Source organism: Diabrotica virgifera, chromosome 1, assembly GCF_917563875.1.
Source record: "Diabrotica virgifera virgifera chromosome 1, PGI_DIABVI_V3a".
Classification (NCBI taxonomy): Eukaryota; Metazoa; Arthropoda; class Insecta; order Coleoptera; family Chrysomelidae; genus Diabrotica; species Diabrotica virgifera.
This window is the reverse complement of record NC_065443.1, coordinates 11,350,831-11,378,072: the sequence shown is the minus strand read 5'-3', so window position 1 is coordinate 11,378,072 and position 27,242 is coordinate 11,350,831. Positions and strand designations below refer to the sequence as shown.

Genomic DNA, 27,242 nt, shown 5'->3' with positions numbered 1-27,242 from the left:
AAAGTACAAAGACGAACGTTTATAGCCGATTAGATGGATAAATACTTACTTCTACTCTTGGTGGTGGTGCAGAAGGCGGCATCACACCCGACTCTTCCATATTTTTCAGGTACGAAATTGATTCCTTGGCTCCGGGTTGCTGACCAATATTCACAGCTCTGTTCATCAGCTCGAGCGCTTTATGAAAATGTTCTAAAATAAAAATGTAAAATAATAGAATTAGAAGATAAAATGAAAATTATTCATCATCAAAAATTAGACTACATACAGTATAGTGGATATTTCTGTATACTTACAAGTATTTCTAATGAAAATACTGAATAATTGAACAGTAACAAAACAGAATAAAGTAGAACACAAAATAGGAACGATGCATGCAATAGAGAACATATACAATTACAAAAAGTAGAAGAGAATAGAATGCAAAAAATATTATATAGAGAGTGATACGTCACACAATGATGCAAATAATATAACAGTAGTTCAAATGAATCAATGTTTAAAGCTTGAAACGATTCAGATTTGGCCTACACTATTTGGTATTAATATTGTTCTGAAGCTATTTCTTTGTGGCATTTATATACTTTACTATTCTAATTGGGAGATAAACCACATTTTAACTTGAAAAATGATTTTATTGACGTTTCAACTTCCATTTCGGACGACGTTACCAAAATACAAAATATTAATATATATTTTGTATTACATTCAATAAAATCATTTTTCAAGTTAAAGTGTGCCTTATTTCCCAATTAGATTAGTAAATAATATAATTGGTATTTCTAAATACTTTTTGACAAAACACACAAGATATTTTTGAGAAAAATAACAGATAAAGAATAAGGAATGAACAAAATAGGGACAGATGATACCGAGAATATGAAAAGTAGACAACAAACAATGAAATATAAATAGAACAGACTATTGGACGGGGAATGAAAAAATAACACAACCCACAGTGTAGAAAGCAGCAAGTGACGTGGCAGCAGTTTAAATGATTAGCAGTTAAAAAATTAAAGGAGCCTACTACGAGCTCACTTTCTGACGGAAATAACAAATAACAGAACAATAACAAAACAAAGTAAAACTAGAACCTAAAGGGAATGTGAACAGAATACGAGACTGCATGATGAAGCAATGTTGAACAGAACGTTATATGAAGTTGAAACACGAATAATGGAGAGAAACAGATCCTTCTTTCCAGTGCAACATCTAATGAAGTCAAAACTTCTTTCACAAGGAAAAATCCAGATATATAAGACCATAATACGACCAACAGTCGCGTATGGAAGCCAAACATGGGCGCTAACAAAAACAGAAGTAAATAATTGCTGGCGTGGGAACGTAAAATTCTTCTAGTGATATAGCCCTTGCAGTGATAATAACGTGATAAACGAATGGAGGCGCAGACACAACAAGTTATGAGTCTCTTGAAATGACAAACATATCTTAATAAAATTCGTCGCCTCCTTGATTATTACAAAACAAACACAGCTGCCTTACGTAGTTTCCAAATTAACTAATTCCGAGAAAACACTGCGTCTGGGTGGCCTCCCTTTTTGAGTCGGCGATACAAGGAGCCTTGCACTATGAAAACATTCGATTTTAAGATACATCCTGTTTCCCAGAGTTTCGGTTGAAATTAAGAACAATCTCTATACCTTTAACTTAACCATGTGTGATTTAAGCTGCCTCGAGATTGGATTTATGTTTCCTAAAATCAATAAAGGCCTTTTGTCCCTACAGGACATAATTAAGAGCTTCTGTTTATTTCTGAAAAGTAAATTAGACACGCATAGGACTTTGATAAATGAGTCTCCCTTTTTTTTGCAAACCCGAAGGAAAGAAGAATCCTTACGCTTTAGTCGTTTTTCAGTCTCTCAGTAACTTGTTAGCCACCCTGATGGCTAGACGCTCGCGTTTTTAACTCTACTCAGAATTTTTCTCAAATGATTACATTCTCACTTCACGGCTCACATTTTCTCATTATTATTACTCGGTTTTTCACGCGAATTATTTCTTTCACTCTTTAAATCGGTGTCGCGAAAAAAGGTCGCCAACAATTGGTCGAGCGAAAAAATGTCGCGCACATTTGAGCGCGTATCAAAAGGTCGCCGGCGAAAAAACAGCGCCGACGAAATAAGGTCGCGTGCAATTGATCGCGCGAAAAAAGATCGCGTCATGTTTTACATTATTAAAACCATTCAATTGGTTTTCAAAAAGGTTCTAAAGAAATTCTATTTGCATACTTTAACTTTATGCATTATGAGCCGATTAGTCTTGGAATTCCATCTAATTACTTTTTAATGTATTTTGGATGTATAAGAAGATGGGAAAAATAACGTATATCTAAATACTTTTTAATGTATTTTGGATGTGTAGGAAGATGGGAAATATAGGAGAATGGGAAATTATTTCATATGGTATTTTCAGGTTATTCAAGTGAATATACTTGAAAATTGAACAATTTTTAACATGAAGAAAGTATTTTTTTTTGTTCTACGTGAATAATTTTAATATATGGATCTAAATTCAGAAAGGTACTTTCCTTCACACTTTTTACAGGCTTAGGACTGTCAGCAAAAACCTACCCTATCTATATGTAGTATATACCCTGTAAAATATATTAAGCTTATATTAAAACTTACTCTTAAATAACCAAGGGTAAATTTTGCGACACTGCCAAGTCGTGAAATAATACCTCTAGGTACTTTCCCTACAACATTTACAGTTAAAATTACCTTAATTCGACCATTAAATTGGTCGAACATTTTACATGATCAATTTCAAATAGGATTATTTACTTCCAATTATTTTCCTATTATTTAAAGTGGAAAATAAAACTAAAGTCATTTAGAAGTCAATATTGGGTTGACGAAATATTTTTTACCAATAGGTTAAAATGACTAATAAGAAAATATTTAACTGTTTGGGTCATTATTTAACAGCAATCCTTTAGTTCTATTGCATCATCTAAATCTGACCTAAGCCTGGATTAAGTGTGAAGGAAAGTTAAAGTATGCAAATGAAAACATATTTTCTGACGCGATCTTTTTTCGCGCGATCAATTGCACGCGACCTTATTTCGTCGGCGCTGTTTTTTCGCCGGCGACCTTTTGATACGCGCTCAAATGTGCGCGACATTTTTTCGCTCGACCAATTGTTGGCGACCTTTTTTCGTAGATCCCTTTAAATCAGATGCTCGACTCTTAAATCGCGATTCACGTTACTATCAATTCTATGTACATAGCAAATGTATGTATGTTGTATGTTTTTTGTAAGCAATTATCCCACACGTTTTTGAATCATTTTAACACCGATTTACACCTTGCTTCGACTCGACAAAGATTATCAGAGTCTAATTATATCAACCACTATAGAAGCTGGTTCCCCTCTTGGTGAAGGACAAGAGATATTCACCAGGTCCATTTAACCACTGGTGAAGCGTCCTGCACAGCAGGGTAGTCTGCTATATATAGGGCCTACGGTATACAAGGAAGGTAACAGGGCCAGTGCTACGCTTCAACCGCCTATTATTAACCCTGGTTTTACCCAAGGTACTGGGTTTACCTGGTTTATTCTGGCTAAGTCGACCTGGGCCCTATAGACATTTTTAAAAAGGTCTAGCTGTTTCGACGCCGATTCGAACCCCAGCCATACTACCGCCTGGCCTACTCCAGCCCTTGAAAAACTTAAAATACATCAAAATCTGGCGTTAACTAAAGAAAAATAATACTTCAAATACCTTTAATTGTAGGTTGATTAAATAGTTCTTCCGATAGCATTCTCTTCCATCCTGAATACCATTCTGTCACTTGGTTATAATTCGGATTATGATTCAACCACATGGCCAGAGTTTGTAACCATCTCGGAAAGAAGAATTTGTCCAAAATTAACGTCATATTACCGACGGATAACATATCGTTCCAATCCATCACCCAGTGCCAAGAATCTGCAACAAAATGGAAGTTAGTATTGACTCGGCAAAAATAATTATAAAAATTATGATCAAAACTATTTGGTTTCTAGGTTACATACACATCCTGTACATCTAGGTTATACATATGCATCCGTCCTGGAGTCGTCATCAAATTTTGCTTGTTACGGGGACTCACGACTGCTGCATTGCCAGTTCACTTTATTACTAATGTCACTGATATTATACAGAGTGAGTTCTATATATGGAACATCTCAATTATCTCGGAAACGGCTTGCACGATTTTTTTAGGGTTTAGTTAGGGTTTTGCGATGCGGCCGATATTATGGAAGTATTTACATTGTTATCAGATCTTCCGTTTATCTGGAAATATAATGAACTTTCTTATTTCAAATGGGACACCCTGTATATTTTTAGCGTTTTGAAGTCCCCAAGTAATACTGATTATATAACAAGGCAGGTATTATTTTTGGTTTCATGATCTTTCGGAACAAAAAAGATTTCTTGAAATTTTTCTCTAAAATTGATTGTTTTCGAGTTATAAACAAGTTAAAACTGAAAAAAAAACCGAAAATGACGATTTTCAAGGCTAAAAAAAACACCAGTAAAAAATATTATTTTTGAAATTACGAAGTGCCTAAATTCAAGTTATAACCTTCTATCAGCTCCCGATAAGAATTTTTGGCATGTTTTATTTTAAAACGTTGTTTTTAATAATTGTTAATGAAGTGCTTATGGGAGAAAGGGCGATCGAGCTGCATTAAGAACTAAAAAACAATGTTTTAAAATTAAATATGCCCAAAATAAATGGCATTTTGGTATAGGGAACATTACATGAAAAATAATCAGTATTTCTAAGGACTTCAAAACGCAAAAAATATACAGGGTGTTGCATTTGAAACAATAAAGTTCATTAGATTTCCCGAAAAACGGAAGATTTGGCAACAATGCAAATACCACAATAATAACGGCCGCATTACAAGACCTTTATTCACTAAAGCCTATAAAAAACGTGCCGTTTCCCAGATAATCGAGGCATTCCATATATAAAACCCACGCTGTATATGTATATAGCGTCAGTGATCGAGTAGATTGAGGGCACGAAAGAAGTATGTGGTGATGATGATGACTCCAGAACGGGATCAAAAGCTCAATGTAGCTATATTTGACAAAAAATTGTTGTTTCTAATGAACACTTTCACCTCTAATGTAATTATGATGATTATCTTATTAAAATCGAACGAGAAATACACAATTTATACTTTAAAATAATTTTTGAGGGTTACTTTAACTTTTTTGTTAATTTGTATTTGCGAATTTCAGTAATTGAATCGACTATCGTAAAATCTTTGTTAATATAAACAAATGGTATCAATCAATTCTTCAAGCAACTCATTTTTATTAATTTGCAATAGTATTCACCCAGTCAACCCATCAACCAGGATGTCAGGATGTGACTAAATAAGAAAATCATGAAAATAATATGAAATACACGTATTTTAGTCATGGTTTTTAGTACTCTGTTGTATCTCCTTCAATTAAATTGCTACAATCTTCTGATTTTTTTTGTTAAATAAAACATATTCCTACCTAAGTGTTGTTGGTGGGGATTAATTGTAAATGACTGCATAGATAACTGAAGTTTGGGTACAATATGTTTAAGTAAAAATGCTACGAAGCTTCCTTTCGTCAACACTCTCTGCCACGGCTGTAGCATCAACTTCGCAGACCTGTCAGACGGATGCCAGTTTTCTAATGCGCTGCCCAATTTTTCTTGAATCACTGGATATATGGTAGATTGAAGTTTGTCATCTAAAAAAAAGTATTTTGTATTTTATATGACGCATTTATTTCGTATTGTTTTGTAATAACTGATATTGATACTTTGTAGGCTTAATTTCTAATCGATTTCGCTTATAACGAACCTCGTTAAACGAGGTACATTAGGTGTCCCATGAAATTCCTATTGAACTATCTTTGGTTATAACGAGGAAAAATTAGATTGAAGAACTTGTTTCTTTACAAAAATGTATAAACATTTTCAATTTCTTTGCAACACGTAAATGCAGCAGCTGCATAATGCTCTGGTCAAATCGGAGAGTGCAGGAAGAGTCTATACCGGTTTCGGAGGTCTTTCCCCCCTTATCAGTAGTCACAAATCCTTTTTTCTCCGATTTTTCCAGGCATCACACTTTGGGCCTTTCCGAATTACAAAGAAAGAAATGTCACGGATGCACTAGAGCCATCTACCGAAAAACAAAAGAAGTTATCAATCGAAGTAGCACAGAAAACGACAATAAATATCGTTCCCATACCACCAGATTGACAACAGGTGGAATACTTTCTTGGGATACACCTCCTGAGATTTTCAAAATTTATAAGTAATACTATAACGTTTAAGTTTTCCCAGTGTAGAATTTATTTCAGTTTTCATTGCTACATGGATTTTAACTTATTTCCCTGTAGATTCCAGAATCTCTAGTGCCGTGTTTTTCTTAGAAACACATGTGTCGCTATCCAAAATATGAAGATTTGATATGCTTTTAGGTAAACTAAGTCGTTAATGCTTCACCCTCGAGTCATAACTCATCTTAAGTATTAGGTTCGCTAAGCCCTTTTACGAGTGGTAAGGAAATCTGTTCTTGAATATCTCTCACAGTTTCCCATAATTTTGATTGGTTAAAACCCCACCCCTATTAAAGGACGCCAAAGGTTCATAAAAACCACAAATTCTTAAAATTCTGCATCATTTGTGAGTTGAGTTAATATAGTGCAGTCATGTGATTTCCAGTGGCCATAGGTTTGGTAGACCCGACTTGTGTCGGTAAGTTTAAAAAAAAACAATCTTTTATAAATGCCTCCGATACAATTGCGTTATTCTATTTTTTAAAGGGTCCACCTTCCACCTAAGTTTGCATTATGCATTATTAGCGCTGTTCTTCTCTCGACTGTATCTATAGTCGAATTTCTTCCTATTCATCTTTAGCGCCTCATGGGCTAGCCGGCCTACGAAGGGAGCATTTCTCTACCTGTTTGAGTGAGTGAACTATTTTGGTTTATTTTTGTTTGCCTGAGATAACATAGCTACCATAAATATGCTATTTGCGTAAAGTTGAGAGACCTACTTAATATATGAGGTCATTGCCGTTTTGGATAAAAAAAAAAGAAATATAGACATTTACTTTCGCATAAATTTCTAATGCAAGATTATATAGGCGTTTTCGCTCAATGTTTTTGACATTTACAGTGAATTTGAAGTATGTTTTTATATAGTTAATTTCTTTAATTAACGTTATGCGATTTCTGTTGTTAGAGTATAATTTAAGTATTTAGTCTTACTGAGACAAAAAGGCCTTTTTTACTATAGAAATGGACGAAATATGACTAATTATGATCTTTTTATAGATAAGCTTTTTTAAGAAACTATTTTACTTTTCTATATTTTTAAACTTTATAGATAATGTTTATTAACTTCAGTTAATTCCATTTTCAAATAGTGAGAGTCACAATCGTCCATTTATCAATTTTTTTACGTGTGTGTAAATGCAATTTGTTAACCATGTTTAAATGATTATTTTTTAATTTTTATTTTTATGGCTAACGTTTTTACCTTTCTTTTATGTATATTATGTGAATATTAAGATTCCATTGAGTTTTTAATAAATGTTTTAATAAAGTGTACGATGTCGCTTTTTTATTTATTATTTACAGCTCAAGATTAAGAACAATGGTGTTTTGTCGTAGTAGAGTTACTAATTTCAATGTTGTGTTATGTTTTGTTAATTATTGTTCCTTTGAGTATTTGTTGGTCAAAATACCAGGCGCCCAATATTTTCGTTTGTGTATTCAGTATTTACGTTTTCTTAGAGTCCATGAGTCAAATCATCAGTTAATATTATCTATTTATCTTTTGTTTATCGTCGTTTCATTAGCTTTATTCGCATACCATTATTTATTCATTTAACACCTTTCATTGTAACAGAAGCCCAACCCAAAGAACCATGCCCACATCTCTTCCGACTGAGCAACGTGGCCATTGTTTCGTCAATGTAGGCGATTGGACCTTTCCATCTTCGGTCATTCCTTTATTCCATCTAAGGATAATATCGTCCTGATCCTTCTGGTTCAGCCTTCATGACCTCTTGTCCATCCGATCGTTATAATACAGGATGCGGAGGAAATTAAGATGAGAGAATTTTAAATAATTCACAACTCATCTGCTCAGCGTGGTAAAAGTTCCAACAAGAAAGATTCCTTAATACTCCTATAAAAGAGTAAATGAATTAAAAATGTATAAACATTTTCAATTTCTTTGCAACACGAAAATGCAGCAGCTGCATAATGCTCTGGTTAAATCGGAGAGTGCAGGAAGAGTCTATCCGGTTTCGGAGGTCTTTTCCCCCTCAGCAGTAGTCACCTATCCTTTTCTCTCCGATTTTTCCAGGTATCATACTTTGGGCCTTTCCGAATTGCAAAGAAAGAAATGTCACGGATGAACTAGAGCCGTCTACCGAAAAACAAAAGAAGTTATCAATCGAAGTAGCACAGAAAACGACAATAAATATCGTTCCCATACCACCAGATTGACAACAGGTGGAATACTTTCTTTGGGTACATCTCCTGAGATTTTCAAAATTTATAAATCATACAGGATGTCGAGAAAATTAAGATGAGAGAATTTTAAATAATTCACAACTCATCTGCTCAGCGTGGTAAAAGTTCCAACAAGAAAGATTCCTTAATACTCCCACAAAAGAGTAAATGAATTAAAAATGTATAAACATTTTCAATTTCTTTGCAACACGAAAATGCAGCAGCTGCATAATGCTCTGGTTAAATCGGAGAGTGCAGGAAGAGTCTATCCGGTTTCGGAAGTCTTTTCCTGCACTCTCCGATTTAATCCAGAGCATTATGCAGCTGCTGCATTTTCGTGTTGCAAAGAAATTGAAAATGTTTATACATTTTTAATTCATTTACTCTTTTGTGGGAGTATTAAGGAATCTTTCTTGTTGGAACTTTTACCACGCTGAGCAGATGAGTTGTGAATTATTTAAAATTCTCTCATCTTAATTTCCTCGGCATCCTGTATGATTTATAAATTTTGAAAATCTCAGGAGGCATTAACCAGAGCATTATGCAGCTGCAGCATTTTCGTGTTGCAAAGAAATTGAAAATGTTTATACATTTTTAATTCATTTACTCTTTTGTAGAAGTATTAAGGAATGTTTCTTGTTGGAACTTCTACCATGCTGAGCAGATGAGTTGTGAATTATTTAAAATTCTCTCATCTTAATTTCCTCGGCATCCTGTATGATTTATAAATTTTGAAAATCTCAGGAGGCATTAACCAGAGCATTATGCAGCTGCTGCATTTTCGTGTTGCAAAGAAATTGAAAATGTTTATACATTTTTAATTCATTTACTCTTTTGTAGAAGTATTAAGGAATGTTTCTTGTTGGAACTTTTACCATGCTGAGCAGATGAGTTGTGAATTATTTCAAATTCTCTCATCTTAATTTCCCCGGCATCCTGTATGATTTATAAATCAAATCAAATATGAGCAGAATTTTATGAACAATACGATGATTGGATTTCCAGTGCCCTTTCATTAGGTAAATTTTGTAAAATTTTGATTTATTAATTTTTGCTGTTCAATTACGCCCTCTAGCGGTGGACCTACAATTATGAAAATAGTTTCCAGGCTTTCCCCGAGGCAACTTTTGTTATAAATATTTTTTGAAGTTATACTGCTTTAGGCGCGATTGAGGGTGAAATTTTATTAATCTGCGCGCATGCGCACACATACAGTATGGAGTTCGTTACTAAATGTTTTAATTTATGTATGTATCAGTCCAGAAAAGGTGTGGAAAGGATATATTAGTGTTTTTAAATATATTCTTCTACGACCGTTTAATAACATGCTCATTATTCGCTATTTTTTCATAGATAATAGCACCCATTACTGTACCTGTAGGTAATAATTCATCACTCACGGGCTGAAGTTACTCACGGGTCATTACTCACGGGCTGAAGTTACGATTCAAGTGGCGCATGCTACTTTTAATATTAATCGTATATAAACTGCAAATAAAATTACTTAAACTTGTTTATTTAATACAATAATTATTGTAATTTATATCAATAATTAACTTCGAAAAATATTTAAAGGAATTTTAACTGTAACAATATCAGTATATTTTTTACGTTTATATTTTGTTTACTAAAAATTTTGACGTTTATCATTTATTTTAGTGACAGTGACATTTGCGCATTTTGTTTATGTTAATTGGAATTTATAACTAATATTGTGTTTATTTTTCAAGTTATATTGTGTTAAATATGTTATAACATATTATGTATAGTTATATTATTGTATAATATATAGTTAAATGTAAATATACATTATAACTATATATTATATGAAATAGGTACACCGACAGCGACAACAGCCTTTTCCTATTTATTAGATTCACTGACCGTAGGTACAAATTTAATTAAGCTTATAATTTTTCGGAAACGAATAGAACTTATATTGACTATTTCTAGTTGTATTTTTACAATATTAAGAATTTGATAATAGTAGGCAACCAATTATTCAGCCACGTACTAGGGGTAAATAGCATTTAGGTATTTTTGTAAATTATTATAATTTAAATTTCGAGTAGTTGATAATTAAATTTTTTACTAATTAAAATAAAAAAAAAGGTCGTAGAAAAAGTATAGTATTCTACTCGCATGTAATGACTATTACTTACTCTGATGAATTACGACACTCGCCTACGGCTCGTGTCGCAAACTTCATCATCGTGAGTAATAGCCATCATTACATGCTCGTTGAATAATATACTATTTTTTTTTAATTTAATTTAAACTGTATTATTGCATTTTTAACACGTTTGTAGAAAAAAACTATTAAAATTTGTTAGAATATACAAAAATAAAAGTAGATGTTATTCTGATTTACGTATTGACAATATAGGCAGTTTTGATGTACTTACTTAATGTCAAGAAAAATATAAAAATGGAATGTCAGTCAAGTTCAAGTAAAAGTTTTTGTAGGTATTGTCCTGTAATTGAGAATGAATAAATTATAATTGTTGATATATAAGACGTTTGTAGAAAAAATATTGTATGATATAGGTGTTAAAAAGTACATTTTTAAGGCACTCATGTGAATTGCAGAATGAGCGAAACAAATCTTTCACATACGTGCCTTAAAATTGTGCTTTTATCATTTATATCATAAATAACTATTATTATAATTTTTGTGTATTTGGAATTAAATAAAATTCTTCCATAGAATTAAATATAAGTAATATTTGAAGTATTCTATAATTCACTTCGTATGTTTGTCACTATGTCTGAGAAAGCTTGTAGCCCGTATAAACAAAAGGGTATAGCTCAGTGGTAGAGCGTTGGGCTGGAGATCAAGAGGTCCCCGGTTCAAATCCTGGTGTTTTCTAATCTTTTTTTAATTTTTGGTATTGTTTTAATAAAATTTTTTTGGAAAGTAGTAAGTAAAAATTAATTTAATCTTTAAATAAAATACAAATAGACTGTCCGAAAGTATTTATTTCATTGAAATCATATTTAAAAGTATACCTTCTTACGTGCGTTCAAAGTACACACACATTCTTTTTTTTTCTCAAAGCTGTACTATATACGGTTCCTGAGATATGGCGGAGAGCCATTCTTATTGGGACACCCAGTACAAACTTATGGAACAGAGACTTTAATAGTGACGCAAAAATCCGCCAATAAACTCATTACACAACGAGAACACATAACAAACCAACAAATCAGGCAAAGATCAGGGGTTCAAGAAGTCATCGAAAAAGCTACGACGCTTAAGTGAAACTGGGCAGGACACTTAGAGCCAGAACACAAGATGGACAGTTGACAAGACGAATCATGGAATGGAGGTCCAGAAACTATAAAAGAAGCCGAGGACGAACACCGACTAGATGGACTGACGACATAAAAAGAGTAGCGGGAAACTGGCTACAAGCTGCCCAGTGTAGAGAACACTGAAAACAATTGAGGGAGGCCTATGTCCAGCAGTGGACGCGATTGGCTGATTGATGATGATGATCAGCCTCTATAACATCTAAACTCCAACACTTACCTAACAGAGGTATCCATGGATGGATCCAAACATGTATGGGGGTGGTATCGGTTAGAGGATTCCATTCGTTAACTTCCTTTAGAATTTTCGGGAGTACTAATTGGCTGAGTACATTTTCTAATATCCATTGGGACAGAACTGGTTTCCACGCTTCTAGTAGGGTTATCAGAGGATCACAATCACGTGGACTCCAAGAACTACAAATAAAATAAAGATACAATTAGAGCGAATTTGGAGCAAGTTTATTATATTTGACTGTTGGAAGTTGATGTAATGAATACATGGGACTGAATGCTTCTTGTCATTGATTTTTGTGAATTTTTCTAGCCAAATTTTTTGCCTTTTAACATTGCTTAAAGGAACATTTAATGACAGAGTTTTTGGGGGTTATTCTAATTGGGGATAACCCCCTTGTTTTTGTGTAGGCATGACTCTGTCTGTTTTTCAATGTGCCTCCAGTAAGTTGTTTTTTCCACCGTTTTCTTTGTCTTCCTAGTGTTCGTGTTTTTATTGGGGAAGCGTCTCTCACCGTATTTACTAGTGTATTTGTTGTTTTTGTTATTTGTGTATTTGACTTATATGATCGTTCTATATGATCATTCTACTCTTCTATTTCTTACCCAGGGGTGAGAGCACGCCAAATAGAATTCTATTTTGCTGACGTCACAAAATCGAATTTCACAATAGGAGAATCGAGGGTTGCTAGGCAACGTGACGTCACTAAAATAGAATTCTATTAGGCGTGCTCTCACCCCAGGTCTTGATGTTTTCTACCTTGCATCTCTGTCGCATATCTGCACATCTAGCTCTGTCCCATACCCATAGTGTCTTACCATCGATTCTCTAATATTTAATTCTAAACAATATTCTCTGAAAGATGAAGTAGTTTTCAATCCTAATAGCAATATTAATAATATTTAAAAATACATATTAAAATATTACTAAAAGATTTTTAAATTGAAAACTTATTGCTCCTTTCCTTGGTAACACCTCCATGGCTTCTAAAATTTGTAAGCCAGATGGATGCTGAAGCGAAGAAGACAAGAGGGAATTCAAAAAACTTACAATTCACGACCCCGTCTGTTCAGCTGGTAAATTCCAACAGAAAATGGACCTAGTTACTTAAAGAAGTAACGACCAAAATAAAAATAAAATAAAAATTCCATTTTTATGCAGTTGCAATGCGAAGGCAAAACAATCTTATTTTTCATTTAGAATACGGAGCGCAGTCCAGCCCTCTGAATCAACGATTTTCGACTCTTGTTGGAGTCTCATCGGAGAGAACGTAGGCCTGCTTCTCCATACTCTAAGCGATCAACACCGAGAGTTTATCCCCCACACCGCAACTGACGTGAATGGACTAGGTGACTAGCGTCATCTGGCTATTGAAAGATGAAGTAGTTTTCAATCCTAGTAGCAATATTAATAATATTTAAAAATATTAAAATATTACTAAAAGATTTTTAAATTGAAAACTTGTTGGTCCATTTCCTTGGTAACACCTCCATGGCTTCTAAAATTTGCAAGCCAGATGGATGCTGAAGCGAAGAAGACAAGAGGGAATTCAAAAAACTTACAATTCACGACCCCGTCTGTTCAGCTGGTAAATTCCAACAGAATTCGATTCAGAGGGCTGGACTGCGCTCCGTATTCTAAGTGAAAAATAAGATTGTTTTGCCTTCACATTGCAACTGAATAAAAATGCAATTTTTATTTTATTTTTATATTGGTCGTTACTTCTTTGAGTAACTAGGTCCATTTTCTGTTGGAATTTACCAGCTGAACAGAAGGGGTCGTGAATTGTAAGTTTTTTGAATTCCCTCTTGTCTTCTTCGCTTCAGCATCCATCTGGCTTGCAAATTTTAGAAGCCATGGAGGTGTTACCAAGGAAATGGACCAATAAGTTTTCAATTTAAAAATCTTTTAGTAATATTTTAATATTTTTTAATATTATTAATCTTCTTCTTCTTTAAGTGCCATCTCCGCGGCGGAGGTCGGCAATCATCATAGCTATTCGTATTTTAGAGATGGCTGCTCTGAAAAGTTCATTTGATGTACATCCGTACCACTCTCTCAGGTTGCGCAGCCACGATATTCTGCGTCGCCCTATGCTTCTCTTTCCTTGAATCTTTCCCTGCATAATCAATTGGAGCAAGCTGTATCTCTCTCCACGTGAAATATGTCCGAGATATTCCAATTTTCTTGTTTTGATGGTATTTAGGATTTCCATTTCTTTATTCATCCTTCTCAGAACCTCTTTGTTTGTAACGTGTTCTGTCCACGATATTTTCAGAATTCTTCTGTACACCCACAGCTCGAATGATTCTAGTTTTTTCATTGATGCAGCATTCAAGGTCCAAGCTTCCATTCCATAAAACAGAGTCGAGAAAACGTAGGGGAGGGATGATGTTGAAACCGATCTATCTAGGATTGGGGTACAACAATGGCAAATCGAAGCGCAAGATCGCAGACGATGGAGGGCCATAGTGGATGCGGCGAAGACTCACCCCGAGTTGTAAAGCCAGTCAAGAAGAAGAAGAAGAGAAAACGTAGGACCTAGCCAACCTAACTCTTAGCTCCAACTTCAAATCTCTTGTGCAGAGCACTTTCCTCATTTTGTTAAAATTTACTCTAGCCTTTTCTATCCTGATTTTGATTTCCTGTAAGTAATCTCCTGTGGAGTTGATCATTGTTCCAAGGTATGCATATTGATCGACTCGTTCGATATTGGATCCGTTGATGACGAGATTTTCGTTATTTCTTTGAGTTTTCGATATTCTCATAAACTTTGTCTTCTTGACATTCATTGTTAGCCCATATTCTTCTCCAAACTCTGCTATTCTGGTCACCAGCCTCTGAAGATCCCCAATATTTTCAGCTAAGATGACAGTGTCATCCGCATATCTAATGTTGTTAATGGGAACTCCATTTACCTTTATTCCAGCTGTTTCACCATCCAGAGCTTTTTTCAAAATCTCTTCCGAGTAGGCATTAAAAAGAACCGGCGACAACACGCATCCCTGTCTCACTCCACGTCTGATTTCAATTTCCTCCGACAGCTGATCGTTAACACGTACTTTTGCTCGTTGCTTATAGTATAAATTCGATATAATCGGTCACTGTAGTCCAGCTTCCTTGATTCCAGAACATGCATTAATTGTTCATGTCGTACTTTGTCAAATGCTTTATTATAGTCAATAAAACACGCATATATATCTTGATTGACGTCCAGGCACCTTTGTATAAGTATGTTAAGTGAAAAAAGAGCTTCACGAGTTCCCAGGCCTTTGCGAAACCCAAATTGCGTATCATTAATGTCTATGTCTAGTTTATGATATATTCGGTTATGGATGACTTTCAGTAGCAACTTTAGCACATGGGACATCAAACTAATGGTGCGGTAGTCGCCGCATTCTCGTGCGTTTTTCTTTTTAGGGAGGCAAATAAAGATCGACGTCAACCATTCTTTGGGTAATGTGCCTGAGCTATAAATTTTGTTCAAGAGTACCACTAAAATATCAATATGCTGCTCATCTATAATTTTTAAAAGCTCGATAGGAAGCATGTCAGGTCCTGGGCTTTTTCTGTTCTTCATTGTTTTTAACGCATGTATTATTTCTTCCGTTGTAATATATGGACCTATTTCTCCTGAAGTAAGTTCTATGTGTTCCAGGTACCCTCTTTCATCATCGAACAGTTCAGCGATGTATTCTGCCCAACGTTGTACTTTCTCATCGGTCTCTGTTATAGCGACCCCGTGTCTATCCAGAAGTGCACCAGTTAGATTTTGCTTTCTTAGTCCAGCCATTTCTTTGACTTTCTTATGTAGGTTAAATAGATCGTATCTTTTTTGGAGATCCTCGATCTCTTTGCATTTCTCTTCAAAGTGTTTTTCTTTTGCCTGCTTTATCATCTTCCTTATCTCGTGGTTAATCTCCCTGTATTTATTGTCATTTTTGTTCTTATATTGTCTCCGTTGTTCCATCATATTCAGTATCTCGTCATTCATCCATTCCTCTTTTCTCCTTGTGGAAGTCTTTAGTATATCTTTACAAGGTTCTAGTATGCAATGTTTTAGTTGCTCCCAGTGCTCGTCAATGTCAATATTATTAATGTCAATATTATTATTACATATTGCTATTAGGATTCAAAACTACTTCATCTTTCAATAGCCAGATGACGCTAGTCACCTAGTCCATTCACGTCAGTTGCGGTGTGGGGGATAAACTCTCGGTGTTGATCGCTTAGAGTATGGAGAAGCAGGCATACGTTCTCTCCGATGAGACTCCAACAAGAGTAAGAGTCAAAAATCGTCGATTCAGAGGGCTGGACTGCGCTCTGTATTCTAAGTGAAAAATAAGATTGTTTTGCCTTCGCATTGCAACTGAATAAAAATGGAATTTTTATTTTATTTTTTTAATATTCTCTGATATTCTTTTTCTGTATAAGTATTCCGTGGATTCCATATTTACCTCTTCGACTCTTGATTGCTTTGTGTTGATGCCGCTCTCCTGTATGTGAAGTAATTTAAGATGATTATTCGTTGTTCACGTAGAAGTTTATCATCAGTTCTCCATTATCATTTTTTTAATTCTCGTTATGATTTTAGCTTAATTCCAGGTATTAATTGGTTCGAGCGTTAAGTCTAACAGTATTATATTCTTCCCTCTCATTTGATCTACTACTTGTAATTCGTCATACAATGTTTCCCTTGCTGTTTGAGACTGCTGTTATTATTTTCTGGGCCATAAACGCCATGTTCAGATTTCCTTCTCAATTCTTATCTTTGTTGTTACAGTCCTTTCTGATATGTATGGACACTGTCATGTCCTTTTGATATCTTTAGTGTATTAGTACGCTACACCTTCTTTGGTCTTGTTTTCTTTTGCTACTCCATTGTAAATTATTCTATATTTATGTAGATAAGGACACACCCTTAAACTTGATAAAAATAATAAACTTAAAGATAAAACCCATAACTAAATTAAAATTCATGGTGACGTTTCAATTATTACTTTAATCATCGTCAGAATAATAAGCTTCTTGAGCGGATGCTTTTAAATAATTTTAAAGGAACAAACATAATTAATGAAAACGTAAAAAATGACATTGACAATCATTGGGTTAAGTTAATAATTTCAAACACGCCATGTCTTGTTGCGTGTTTAAGGGTGGCTTCAAAAGAAATATGGATAATGCCTCCTTGATGCTGAGTTCTGTTGGAGAACTTGCATGACCAATGATTGAGAAGTCCTTACGACTAATAGGGTGGTCAGAATCAGTCATATGTTGGAATACTGCTGAATTTGGAACTGTTCTTGATCGTCTTCCTAAGTGAGGAGTGATACCTAAGTGTTCGCAACATCTGACATTAAAGTGACGTCGAGTCTTCCCGACGTACGTAGCTGCACAGCTACTACATTTGAATTGGTATATAATGTTAGATGCGAGATCACTAGGAATCATGTCTTTCACATGGAAAGGATAGGATCTCGTTTCCATGTGAAAGACATGATTCCTAGTGATCTCGCATCTAACATTATATACCAATTCAAATGTAGTAGCTGTGCAGCTACGTACGTCGGGAAGACTCGACGTCACTTTAATGTCAGATGTTGCGAACACTTAGGTATCACTCCTCACTTAGGAAGACGATCAAGAACAGTTCCAAATTCAGCAGTATTCCAACATATGACTGATTCTGACCACCCTATTAGTCGTAAGGACTTCTCAATCATTGGTCATGCAAGTTCTCCAACAGAACTCAGCATCAAGGAGGCATTATCCATATTTCTTTTGAAGCCACCCTTAAACACGCAACAAGACATGGCGTGTTTGAAATTATTAACTTAACCCAATGATTGTCAATGTCATTTTTTACGTTTTCATTAATTATGTTTGTTCCTTTAAAATTATTTAAAAGCATCCGCTCAAGAAGCTTATTATTCTGACGATGATTAAAGTAATAATTGAAACGTCACCATGAATTTTAATTTAGTTATGGGTTTTATCTTTAAGTTTATTATTTTTATTCTATATTTGCTTAATTCAGATTTCCTTTATTTTTTGTTAACTTGGGGATAACGGTTTAACCAAACTGACACTTAAAGGAAAAAAATTAAATGTGGTAGTATATTTTGCAAAAAATTGATAGAAAATTAAAAAAATAAAATACAAACCTAATGTAGTTAAACATTTAACACACAAAATAATAAACATGTTCGTTAAATATTCTCCTTCCTTTCTTATTCTTTCTAATTTCCTATAAAAAATATACCATCCCTTGGTTTCTAAAATAGTTGGCAACAGTTTGTGACAGACACATTATATGTCAAAGAATGTCATACTATAGTTGAAGAACGAAAATTTAGTCATTAGACTATTCAATAAAAATAATACAATGCTAAACATCAAACTACTTCAAACATAGATAATAAAAGCTCCTGAACTGTTCAGACTAAACATATTGTAAAAATGATGTATGTCTTTTTGTTCTGATCAATATACCAATAATTCACCATTATAACATGAAGAAAAAAGAATAAAAGAATGAAGAATGTGAAGCTGGAAACATACCAAGGAATACAAGAATTTTACAAGGGAAAAAACTTCAAAAGAACTAAACAAGCTCGGGTCAAAATAATTCAGGTGTTGCAAAGTGCCATAAACCAACAAAAACTCCCAAAGTAATGGATATAAGTAGACATAACATTGATATTTAACAAAACAGAAGAAAATTGTGCAAAGCTTACAGGTACCACTTTAACGTCACCAACAGGAAGAAATACATGGAAATATAATGGATTAAAGGAAAGAACGAACGAAATTTTTATATTCAGAAGAAGGTTGTTTGATAAGCGACTGGGTGACGTCATCTGAATTGTTGAAGCAATCAGGACGTGTCTTGATCTCCATGGCTTCCTCGAGTAGTCATCGAGATCTAAAAACGCTGCAGATCTTTACACCCGAATAATTTTGTCCATATAAACGTACACACACTGTTAATTTGGCTTCTAAATTTCGCAACAATCCCAATTCCTAACCATAAAAACAGTATCCAAAGAAACAAAAAATTCCACATCCAAAATTAAACTACTTTAAACCAATTTTTCATCGCCATCCCGTACAATATGAACATAGGTACAAGTCTTAACTTACCTAACACAAGTTCTCATAACAGGCATCCAAGTATGCCAAATGAAACTATCATATGGCTGTATTCCCATTTTATTACCTTCTAGATTCCCACGGTGCTGTGACGTCAGGATATCCTGCCATTGCTTAAATACATCGACATGTTGGTGAGGCTGTAATAGAGGATTCCAATTGGCTAAAGCCGATGTGATAAGAGGGCCGATTAGGCCGGGGGCCAATTCGCCTAGTTCATACATTGTATATTCCTCTGAGTGCTTATCCTAAAAATATTGCATATTATTAGAAAAAAAATCGTAATTAGAGTACAATATCGTCCAAACTGATGTGATAATTGGATGTAAGTAAAATTATTAGTTATAAACAAACAAAAAGTAGAAAAAATAATTCAATTTGAATTATCTGTTTCGAAGGACCAATGTTTAAATGTAATAAATATTTTTTGTCCAAACGTAACATTTCGTCATCAAAACAGCAGCCAATAACATTTTTTATGCGATCTCATTGTTTCTCTCCCACTATACAAGTTGTAATTATACAATCGAGTCAAAACCAATGACTGAAGTACCTTGCAGACGATCTTGGTTTGTTTTTTACAGTCTAATTTACTTTCTCTCGTTAAAAAAGCTTTATCTTTCGCTATTTTCTTTTTCTTACTTTCATATTTTTCTTTTTTCAAGTCAAAATTTTGAATCTAGAGAATATTGGGAAATTAAGGACAGATCCGCATTACCATAGTCTATCGGACATCATAGACAAATCTGGCGAATTGTAACGTCACTGTAAGATTTTGACAGCCCTTAATCTAATTAGAACAAACTATGGATGATGCGCCGACTCCCTCTACAATGGGGTAAACTTCCTTCGCCTTCTTCTGTGTCTTCCAGACGATCAGACACATAGTTCAGGACTGCCAACGCAGAGCATATACAGGCGACCCTACAGACTTCGTAATGTCAACTGAATGGTCAATCGAATATACAGGTTATCCAGAAACTCTACCGACAAACGAAGACAGGAGATTCCTCAGATAATTTTAAGGCAATTTAACCAAATTCACCTAGTCCGAAAATGCTTCCTAAGGGAGCTAGAGCTCTTTGAAGATTGCGTCTTGTAATTAGTTTTTCTTAATATCTCCAGAACGGATCTAGTTAGAAAAACGAAAATTGGTACACGTATTTATCTTCCAGAGATAAATCGATTCCATCCATTGTGAATTTCTAGTACCAGTCATAGGCGTCCGTTTTGGGTGAGGCAGCGGTTATTTTATCACATAACTTTTTTGTATTTAACTTTTAAGCATTGCTGATACTGGATTATTAAATTGTGAGGTATTCTAGTACTAAAAGGTACTCTTGCTTTAAGGCGGTAGGATTCACCATTTTCTAGAAAAATCGATTAGAAAATTTTTCGTTTCCTGAATTTGAAGAAAAATTAAAAAAAAAACGGTCTATTTCACCAACCAAGTAATACCTCATAATTTACTAATCTAGTGTCAAAAATTCCTAAAAATTAAAGACAAAAAAGTTATGCGATAAAATAATAGGGAACTTGCATAAAATTCTAAATTCGAAAAAAATGGTATAAATCACAACAGAATATAATTTAGATCATGTATCAAAGATAAAACAGTTTTGTTTGTCTTTCGTTTGGCCCCTAAAACCGACTAAAAATTCAACTTCAACACCAGCCAGCCAAAAACGCGTCGTGACGTCACGGGGTTATATGTTTACATTCTACACCAATTGTAATATATAATTTTAAATTAGGCATTATAAACATCAGTAGAAAATACAGTTATTTGTCATTACAAGTGTTTTTGATCGTTTGAACTATTCATAGAAAACTTGTACTTTTACAAAATGGTTTTATTTTCAATAGTAAACCTTCTTTCCTTTCCTTCAAAAACTGTATCAAACTCCAATTTTAACAAACTGGTATATGTATATTTATTACAATGACATACGATAAATGTCATTAACATATAAATATTTTTCCTTTATTCCCCGACGACGAGCTGGCAAAATACCCAAGTAGGTGGAGGCCAATAAACTAAAGAAGAAGAAAAAGAATATTCCTAAATATAACCATAAACGGAACCATATAGTTAAACTCTGTGACGTCACGGGTTGTTTGAATTATTTTAAGATACCGAAGACTTTAAATTTGTACTTCTAAGTTATTATGAGTTTTTGAAACGTGAAATTTTCGAAATCTTATTTTTATACAAAACTGAACATTATTATGTAATAAAAAAAATATGCAAGTTCCCTATTGTTGATCTACACAAAAGGGACGCATACGACCGGTACTAGAAATTCGTAATTAATGAAATCGATTCATCTCTGGAATATAAATAAACGTACCAGTTTTCGTTTTTCTAAATAGTTTTTTTTTTAATTTTTTCTTTGATATAGAAAAAGAAAAATTTTCAAATCGATTTTTCTAGAAAACGATGTATCCTATCGACTTAAAGTAAGAGTACCTTTTAGTACGATAATACCTTACATTTTAATAATCCAGACTCAAAAATGCTTAAAAATTAAAAACAAAAAAGTTATCCGATAATATAACTGTTGCCCTACCCAAAACGGACGCCTATGACCGGTACTAGAAATTTTCAATGGATGGAATCGATTTATCTCTGGAATATAAATATGTGTACCAATTTTCATTTTTCTAAATAGAAGCGTTCTTCTGAAGATATTTAAGAAAAACTAATTACCAGACGCCATCTTCAAATAGCTCTAGCTCCTTTAGGAAGCATTTTCGGACGACATGAAATGGGTTAAATTGTCTTAAAATTATCTGAGGAATCTCCTGTCTTCGTTTGTCGGTAGTTTCTGGATACCCTGTATAAAAAACTGGACATCTGTGATTCATTGTATAATGCATAAATCTAAATAATTACCTATTCTGTGATGTACACTATACGCTAAATAAATAAATAAAATTCTCTTTTTTGTTCGACTAAATCGTCCCAATGCCTCTATTTTGCAAGATCATGTTTTGCAGATCTTAAACTTATATCAGACATCGTCACCTCAATTGTCTTCTGCCTTGTCAATTTCAAATATTTTCTAAAATGTTAGAACGATCCTAATGTACAATACATTTGGTTTTTTGTTGAAACCATCGTTTTTAATGTTATCAAAAATAACTCTCTATATTACTGTTCCGGTGGTGGTTTACGGAATCAATTAAATGAAATTAAAATAAGTGTAAAACAAGGAACTGTCAACAATATATTTATTTAATTCGGTAAAAAGAGGCGTTCCTAATTCTCGAAGAGAAAAGGGTATGTTATTCTTCGAGGGCTTGCGATAGACTGCTGTGGCTGAACTAAAAACACATGTCTGTGGTTTTAAGTTGAAGACTAATTTATTGACATAAAGAGGCTGGCCCTTTATCTGGTACCGTAATCTATGAATTTGTGTTTCCCATGAAAAACCCATTAATTTTATACAATCTGGTTTTGTATTTAGGAGCGAAACACATGTGAAGTTTAAACGACCCATATTATTTTCGTTTAGAAAAAAAAGTTAATATTTAAAATTAGCAATTAAAGAAATAGTAAAATAGTAATTGAAGCGTGTCGCCACATTACCTACTATCCTGGGAATATGACAACGTTTTGCAAAAATGACATCGTCAATTGGGCAGGTGACAGATGACATGTATGTTAATGATTTGCTGGAAATAATCTGCTAAAGGTTCAAGAAAAAAAAAACAAATTTAAAATCAGAAGAGTTCACTTTGATGCTGAACTGGGTCCAGTGAATGTGCGTTCAAGCCTGGCCCGGTGAACAGAAAAAATAAAAAAGGCTAACGCAGTAGTTTAAAATTCTACATATGAATCTACGGCTTAGATTGAGATACGCTGCTGTCCGATCGGCCTATGGAGGAGCAGCACGGCAAGGGATAAAGGGTTGCGACTCGGTGATACTCCTCCACAGATCCCTACCGGAAAGGCGTTGACGCCTAATAAACCGATGTACATATATATAGAGTTTTTCTTACCTGCAATTCTTTAAAAATACTGGCAATCTGTCCCAAAGAGTATGTCTGCGTACTATCCATTAATTTATCGACAACTGATATTACTTCTTGTATGTTTTCCATCAATTCGCCCTCTTTATTTAATACATCCCGTAACATTTTTTCTTCCTGTTCGAGTGCCACTATTTTATCTTCGTTTAAACGACTACTTCTGTCTATCCTTATGATATCCTAAAAAGAAATAAACAATTAATACGAAAATTCAAAAATCAGAAGAAACATGTCCAATTAGACCTTCATTTTCGTGTGCACGTTCGTTTTAGGTGCCTATTTACGGCGATGTGCGAGTGGTACTGCAGGTTTCACCAGATCAATTGAGACACACTGCAGAGGACGTTATTCTGTTAGTCTGACCTGTTATTCAACAACCACACATACTGCCTCAGTTTCCCTTGCATCTGCAGAAATTAACTCCAGTTCGATCCAATTCGTTTTCCATGCTTTTTTTTCAGTCCCAATCTTCAGGATCACAGTGTTTGCATAGCCACGAGTGATATATAGTAATAAACTTGGAGACTGTGGAAACGGAATGAATCTTGTGTTGGAAGAAGCGTTGATAAGTAATGTATTTTTGGTCACTACCTTGGCGAATCGTTTCTATCTCTTGCTGTCCAGAGAATCACCTTTCTTTGCACCATATAAAGAGACGAAAAAACATTCGCCAACGACAGTGAGCAAAGATCACTAGACTTTCTCACTGAGAAATAATGTTGTTCCGCAAGCTAAAGGATGTTTCTGTAAAATTTTGATGAATTAACCTTTGCTGATCTTGTAAGCTGCTGATATTGTGTCACATCATAAAAAAGCAAAACTTTAAGGACAGTATAATTGATCCGACTTACACCCTTTTGAAGGTTTAAAAATAATACATTTAACTGGTTCCTTCCTAACACCGGGAGCAAGACAAAAATGTCACAGAATCGTAAAATTGAAATGCAGCAAGTACAGAGTGGATGATGACTGTATCTGCATATGATTCAGGCTGGTCGATACTAAAACACACAACTGATAGAGCAGTTCTGAGAAGGTCTATTAGGTTTGTTTTGTTTTGGTGCTTTTTCGTGAGACGCAAGCGAGCGCTCCTAAGGCTTTGTTCCTGTGATATCAGGGTTTTGGAGTAGACATAAAATATTAGATTTTCAGATAGTCCATAGTGTTCTCCCAACATACCCAACAGTTCAAAGACGAATTCCGGTCCAAAACCACAGAATATATGTAACAGAAAACCACCATCAAATTTATGTAGCAGACAACCTCCAATGACAACACAATTATTTCCACTGTTATTAAAGGATTGTTCTACTGGTGTTCTTCTTCTTGTTATAGTGCCCTTTCCTCAATGGAGGTTGGCTACTACCATTGCAAACTTTTCTCTCTTTTCAGATGTTCTTATTAGCTGTTCAAAATTTAGCCCTGTCCATTGTTGGATGTTTCTTAGCCACGATAAGTCTTTCTCTACTGGTGTAAAGGCATTAAACAAAGATGACTTGGTATCTTTTTAAAACGTTTTTATATACTTGGCTTCGTCTTTTGTCACTGGCTCCGCAAATTTTGTAATCCATTTTAAACAGAGTTCTAGGCTACCTAGGCACCTAAAATTTTCAGAATAGCTCAGAACTTCTTAACAATTCAATATTTAACTGCTATTATATCGATAAATCTTCTTCTTCTTCCTCTTCGTGCAACTAGGGTTACTCCTCTTTGTCTGCCTCTTATTCTGTTTCGGTTGTTGTTGACTGTACATTGTCTTTCCACCTTTTCGGTGGCTTTCCAACGGGTCTTCTGCTATACGGTTTGTTGTTTTTACATATGTTCGCTAATCTATCTGGTTCCATTCGGTTTACATATTCGTTCTAGTTTTTCATTATGGATAAATCGATTTTTCTAAGTTCAAACTCTTTTAAAAATGTGACTAATGCAATGACATTATTTAGATTTTTTTCAAAAGTTCTTTTTTATAAAAGTGTAATTATCTAGTGCTATCCTCAACTAATAATGCCAATGGACAAAGTGCTAACTTTTATGCCAAATATTGTTGATATCGCCAACTGTTTCTCTCGAAATACACATTCGTTGAAATATAAAATTTAAATAACGGATTGATGACGACATGGGATTTTTTGACTTCAATAGTACTTGTTCTAAAGCGGATTTGCTCTAAAGGAAAGAACCTTAGGTGTGCGATGAAATGAGTCATTCTTATCAATCCTTCTCATATCTCAATGGTCCGATGATAATTTATAATTTTCGTAGCAACTATTCCACTAGCAACACAAATAAATAGGGGGCGACCTACGGTAAAATCATGAAGTGAAGCCAATTATCATTTTTCAAAGCCTTCGTTGTCAGGACAAATTATAACAACTTTTATACCTGTTTAGGATTCTCGATGTTCACAAATTAATAATAACATAGGAATGATAGAGCTAGAATAACATAAGAAAATGATAAATTATATAAATAAAAAAATATATAATAGAAAACAATATAAGGGATCGTTTTTATCGCATTCTCACGAATATTCAAGAACCTGGTCAACTTCGTAGCGCTGTAAAGGCAAGAAAACTTAATAAAAGCAAACAAATGTCTATAACCCGGATGTCATTTAATTACTGTAAAATGCCCAAAAAACGCGCAAAATAAAATTTTCCGTTATTATTACTTATAACTTTTTTATTTTCCATTTTACGTTAAAAAGTAATAAACAATTCAATTTGCTACCAATAATGTCTAACAAAATTTTCTGTAGAGTTGTTAGTTTACGAGATATAGCGCCAAAACTTTTTGCCCCCTTTTTCCAAGATCGCAACCAGGGGACAAGGGTGGCGACCCCACAAACTTCAACTTAAGCTTATACTAAACCCACCTACAATAAAAATAAATAAAATTTCGTTCTCTGGAAAATGTAACCCTAAATAAATATAAGCTTTGAATGGACTAACAGTAAATGACGAAAATGACAATGGAAAGATCGAAGGCAGCAATAATGACGCATCAACAGATGACAGCATCTCCAAAAATATACACTAAGTTCGCTTTCAAGATACAGTAGAAATAAACAAACCAAGACACGTTAAATGGTACTAGGAGCACTCCCTAATCATAATTTACAATGTATATACATTTTAAATCCTAAGTCATGATTTTCAAAGTTTATACGTTGTAAATTATGATTTGGTTGTGCTCCGAGTGGCATTTAACGTGTCTTGGTTTGTTTATTTCTACTGCATCTTGAAAGCGAACCTAGTGTAGAAATATAAACATGATTATGACAGGGCAACTGTTTAATGTTTACTGTGTGGCGATTAACTAGTTAATGTTTAATTTGTAATATAAGGAACAATAAGAGCCACCGAAATAAAAGGTACCTATAATTATAACATCGATGTCGTACCTTGTGACATACGCTGATGACATAGCATTAATTAGCAGAAACTGAAATAGTTAAAAGGTTAAATATTGGCGAATATGAGTTTGAAAAGGTAGAACACTTTAAATATCTTGGGGTCTCAGTTAACAGAACTAATGATATAAGTACAGTAATCAATGAAAGAATCTGAACAGACCTTCTGGACCTACAACAACTTCCTTAAAGATAAAAAGCTTACTCAGAATACTAAATTGAAAATTTACAGAGTAGCAATTAGACCAGTAATCACATATAGTGCTGAAGTAATGTGCTTAACACAGAAAGATAAAGAAAGACTGGGGATCCTAGAAAGAAAAATCATTCGGAGAATAGCAGGCCCACTAAACTTAGGTAATAACGAATTTAAAAAACTGATGAACTACGAAGTAAGAGAAGATTTGAAAGGAGAAGACATCGTCAGATTTATTAAAATCCAGAATCCCCAAATCCAAAATATCCTTAAAAGGAGACTGGTATCAGGCAGACAAAGAGGAAGACCGAATACAAGATGGGAGAACCAGATAATTGCGGACCTTAAGAAGATGGGAGTTAGAAAATTG

At 34.2% G+C, this 27,242-nt stretch overlaps 1 protein-coding gene across 1 annotated transcript in view; it reads right to left on the bottom strand.

Annotated features, from left to right (window-relative positions):
- LOC114327020 (tuftelin-interacting protein 11) overlaps nt 1–27,242 on the bottom strand; it is a 45,433-nt gene that overhangs the window by 4,558 nt on the left and 13,633 nt on the right. Inside the window, exons 6-11 of the mRNA XM_028275548.1 lie at nt 23,235–23,444; nt 19,221–19,477; nt 12,063–12,259; nt 5,528–5,749; nt 3,746–3,952; nt 50–192 (exon numbers count right to left, since the gene is read on the bottom strand). Of these exons, the coding sequence (XP_028131349.1) occupies nt 50–192; nt 3,746–3,952; nt 5,528–5,749; nt 12,063–12,259; nt 19,221–19,477; nt 23,235–23,444 (1,236 nt within the window). The remainder of the gene's footprint in view (nt 1–49; nt 193–3,745; nt 3,953–5,527; nt 5,750–12,062; nt 12,260–19,220; nt 19,478–23,234; nt 23,445–27,242) is intronic.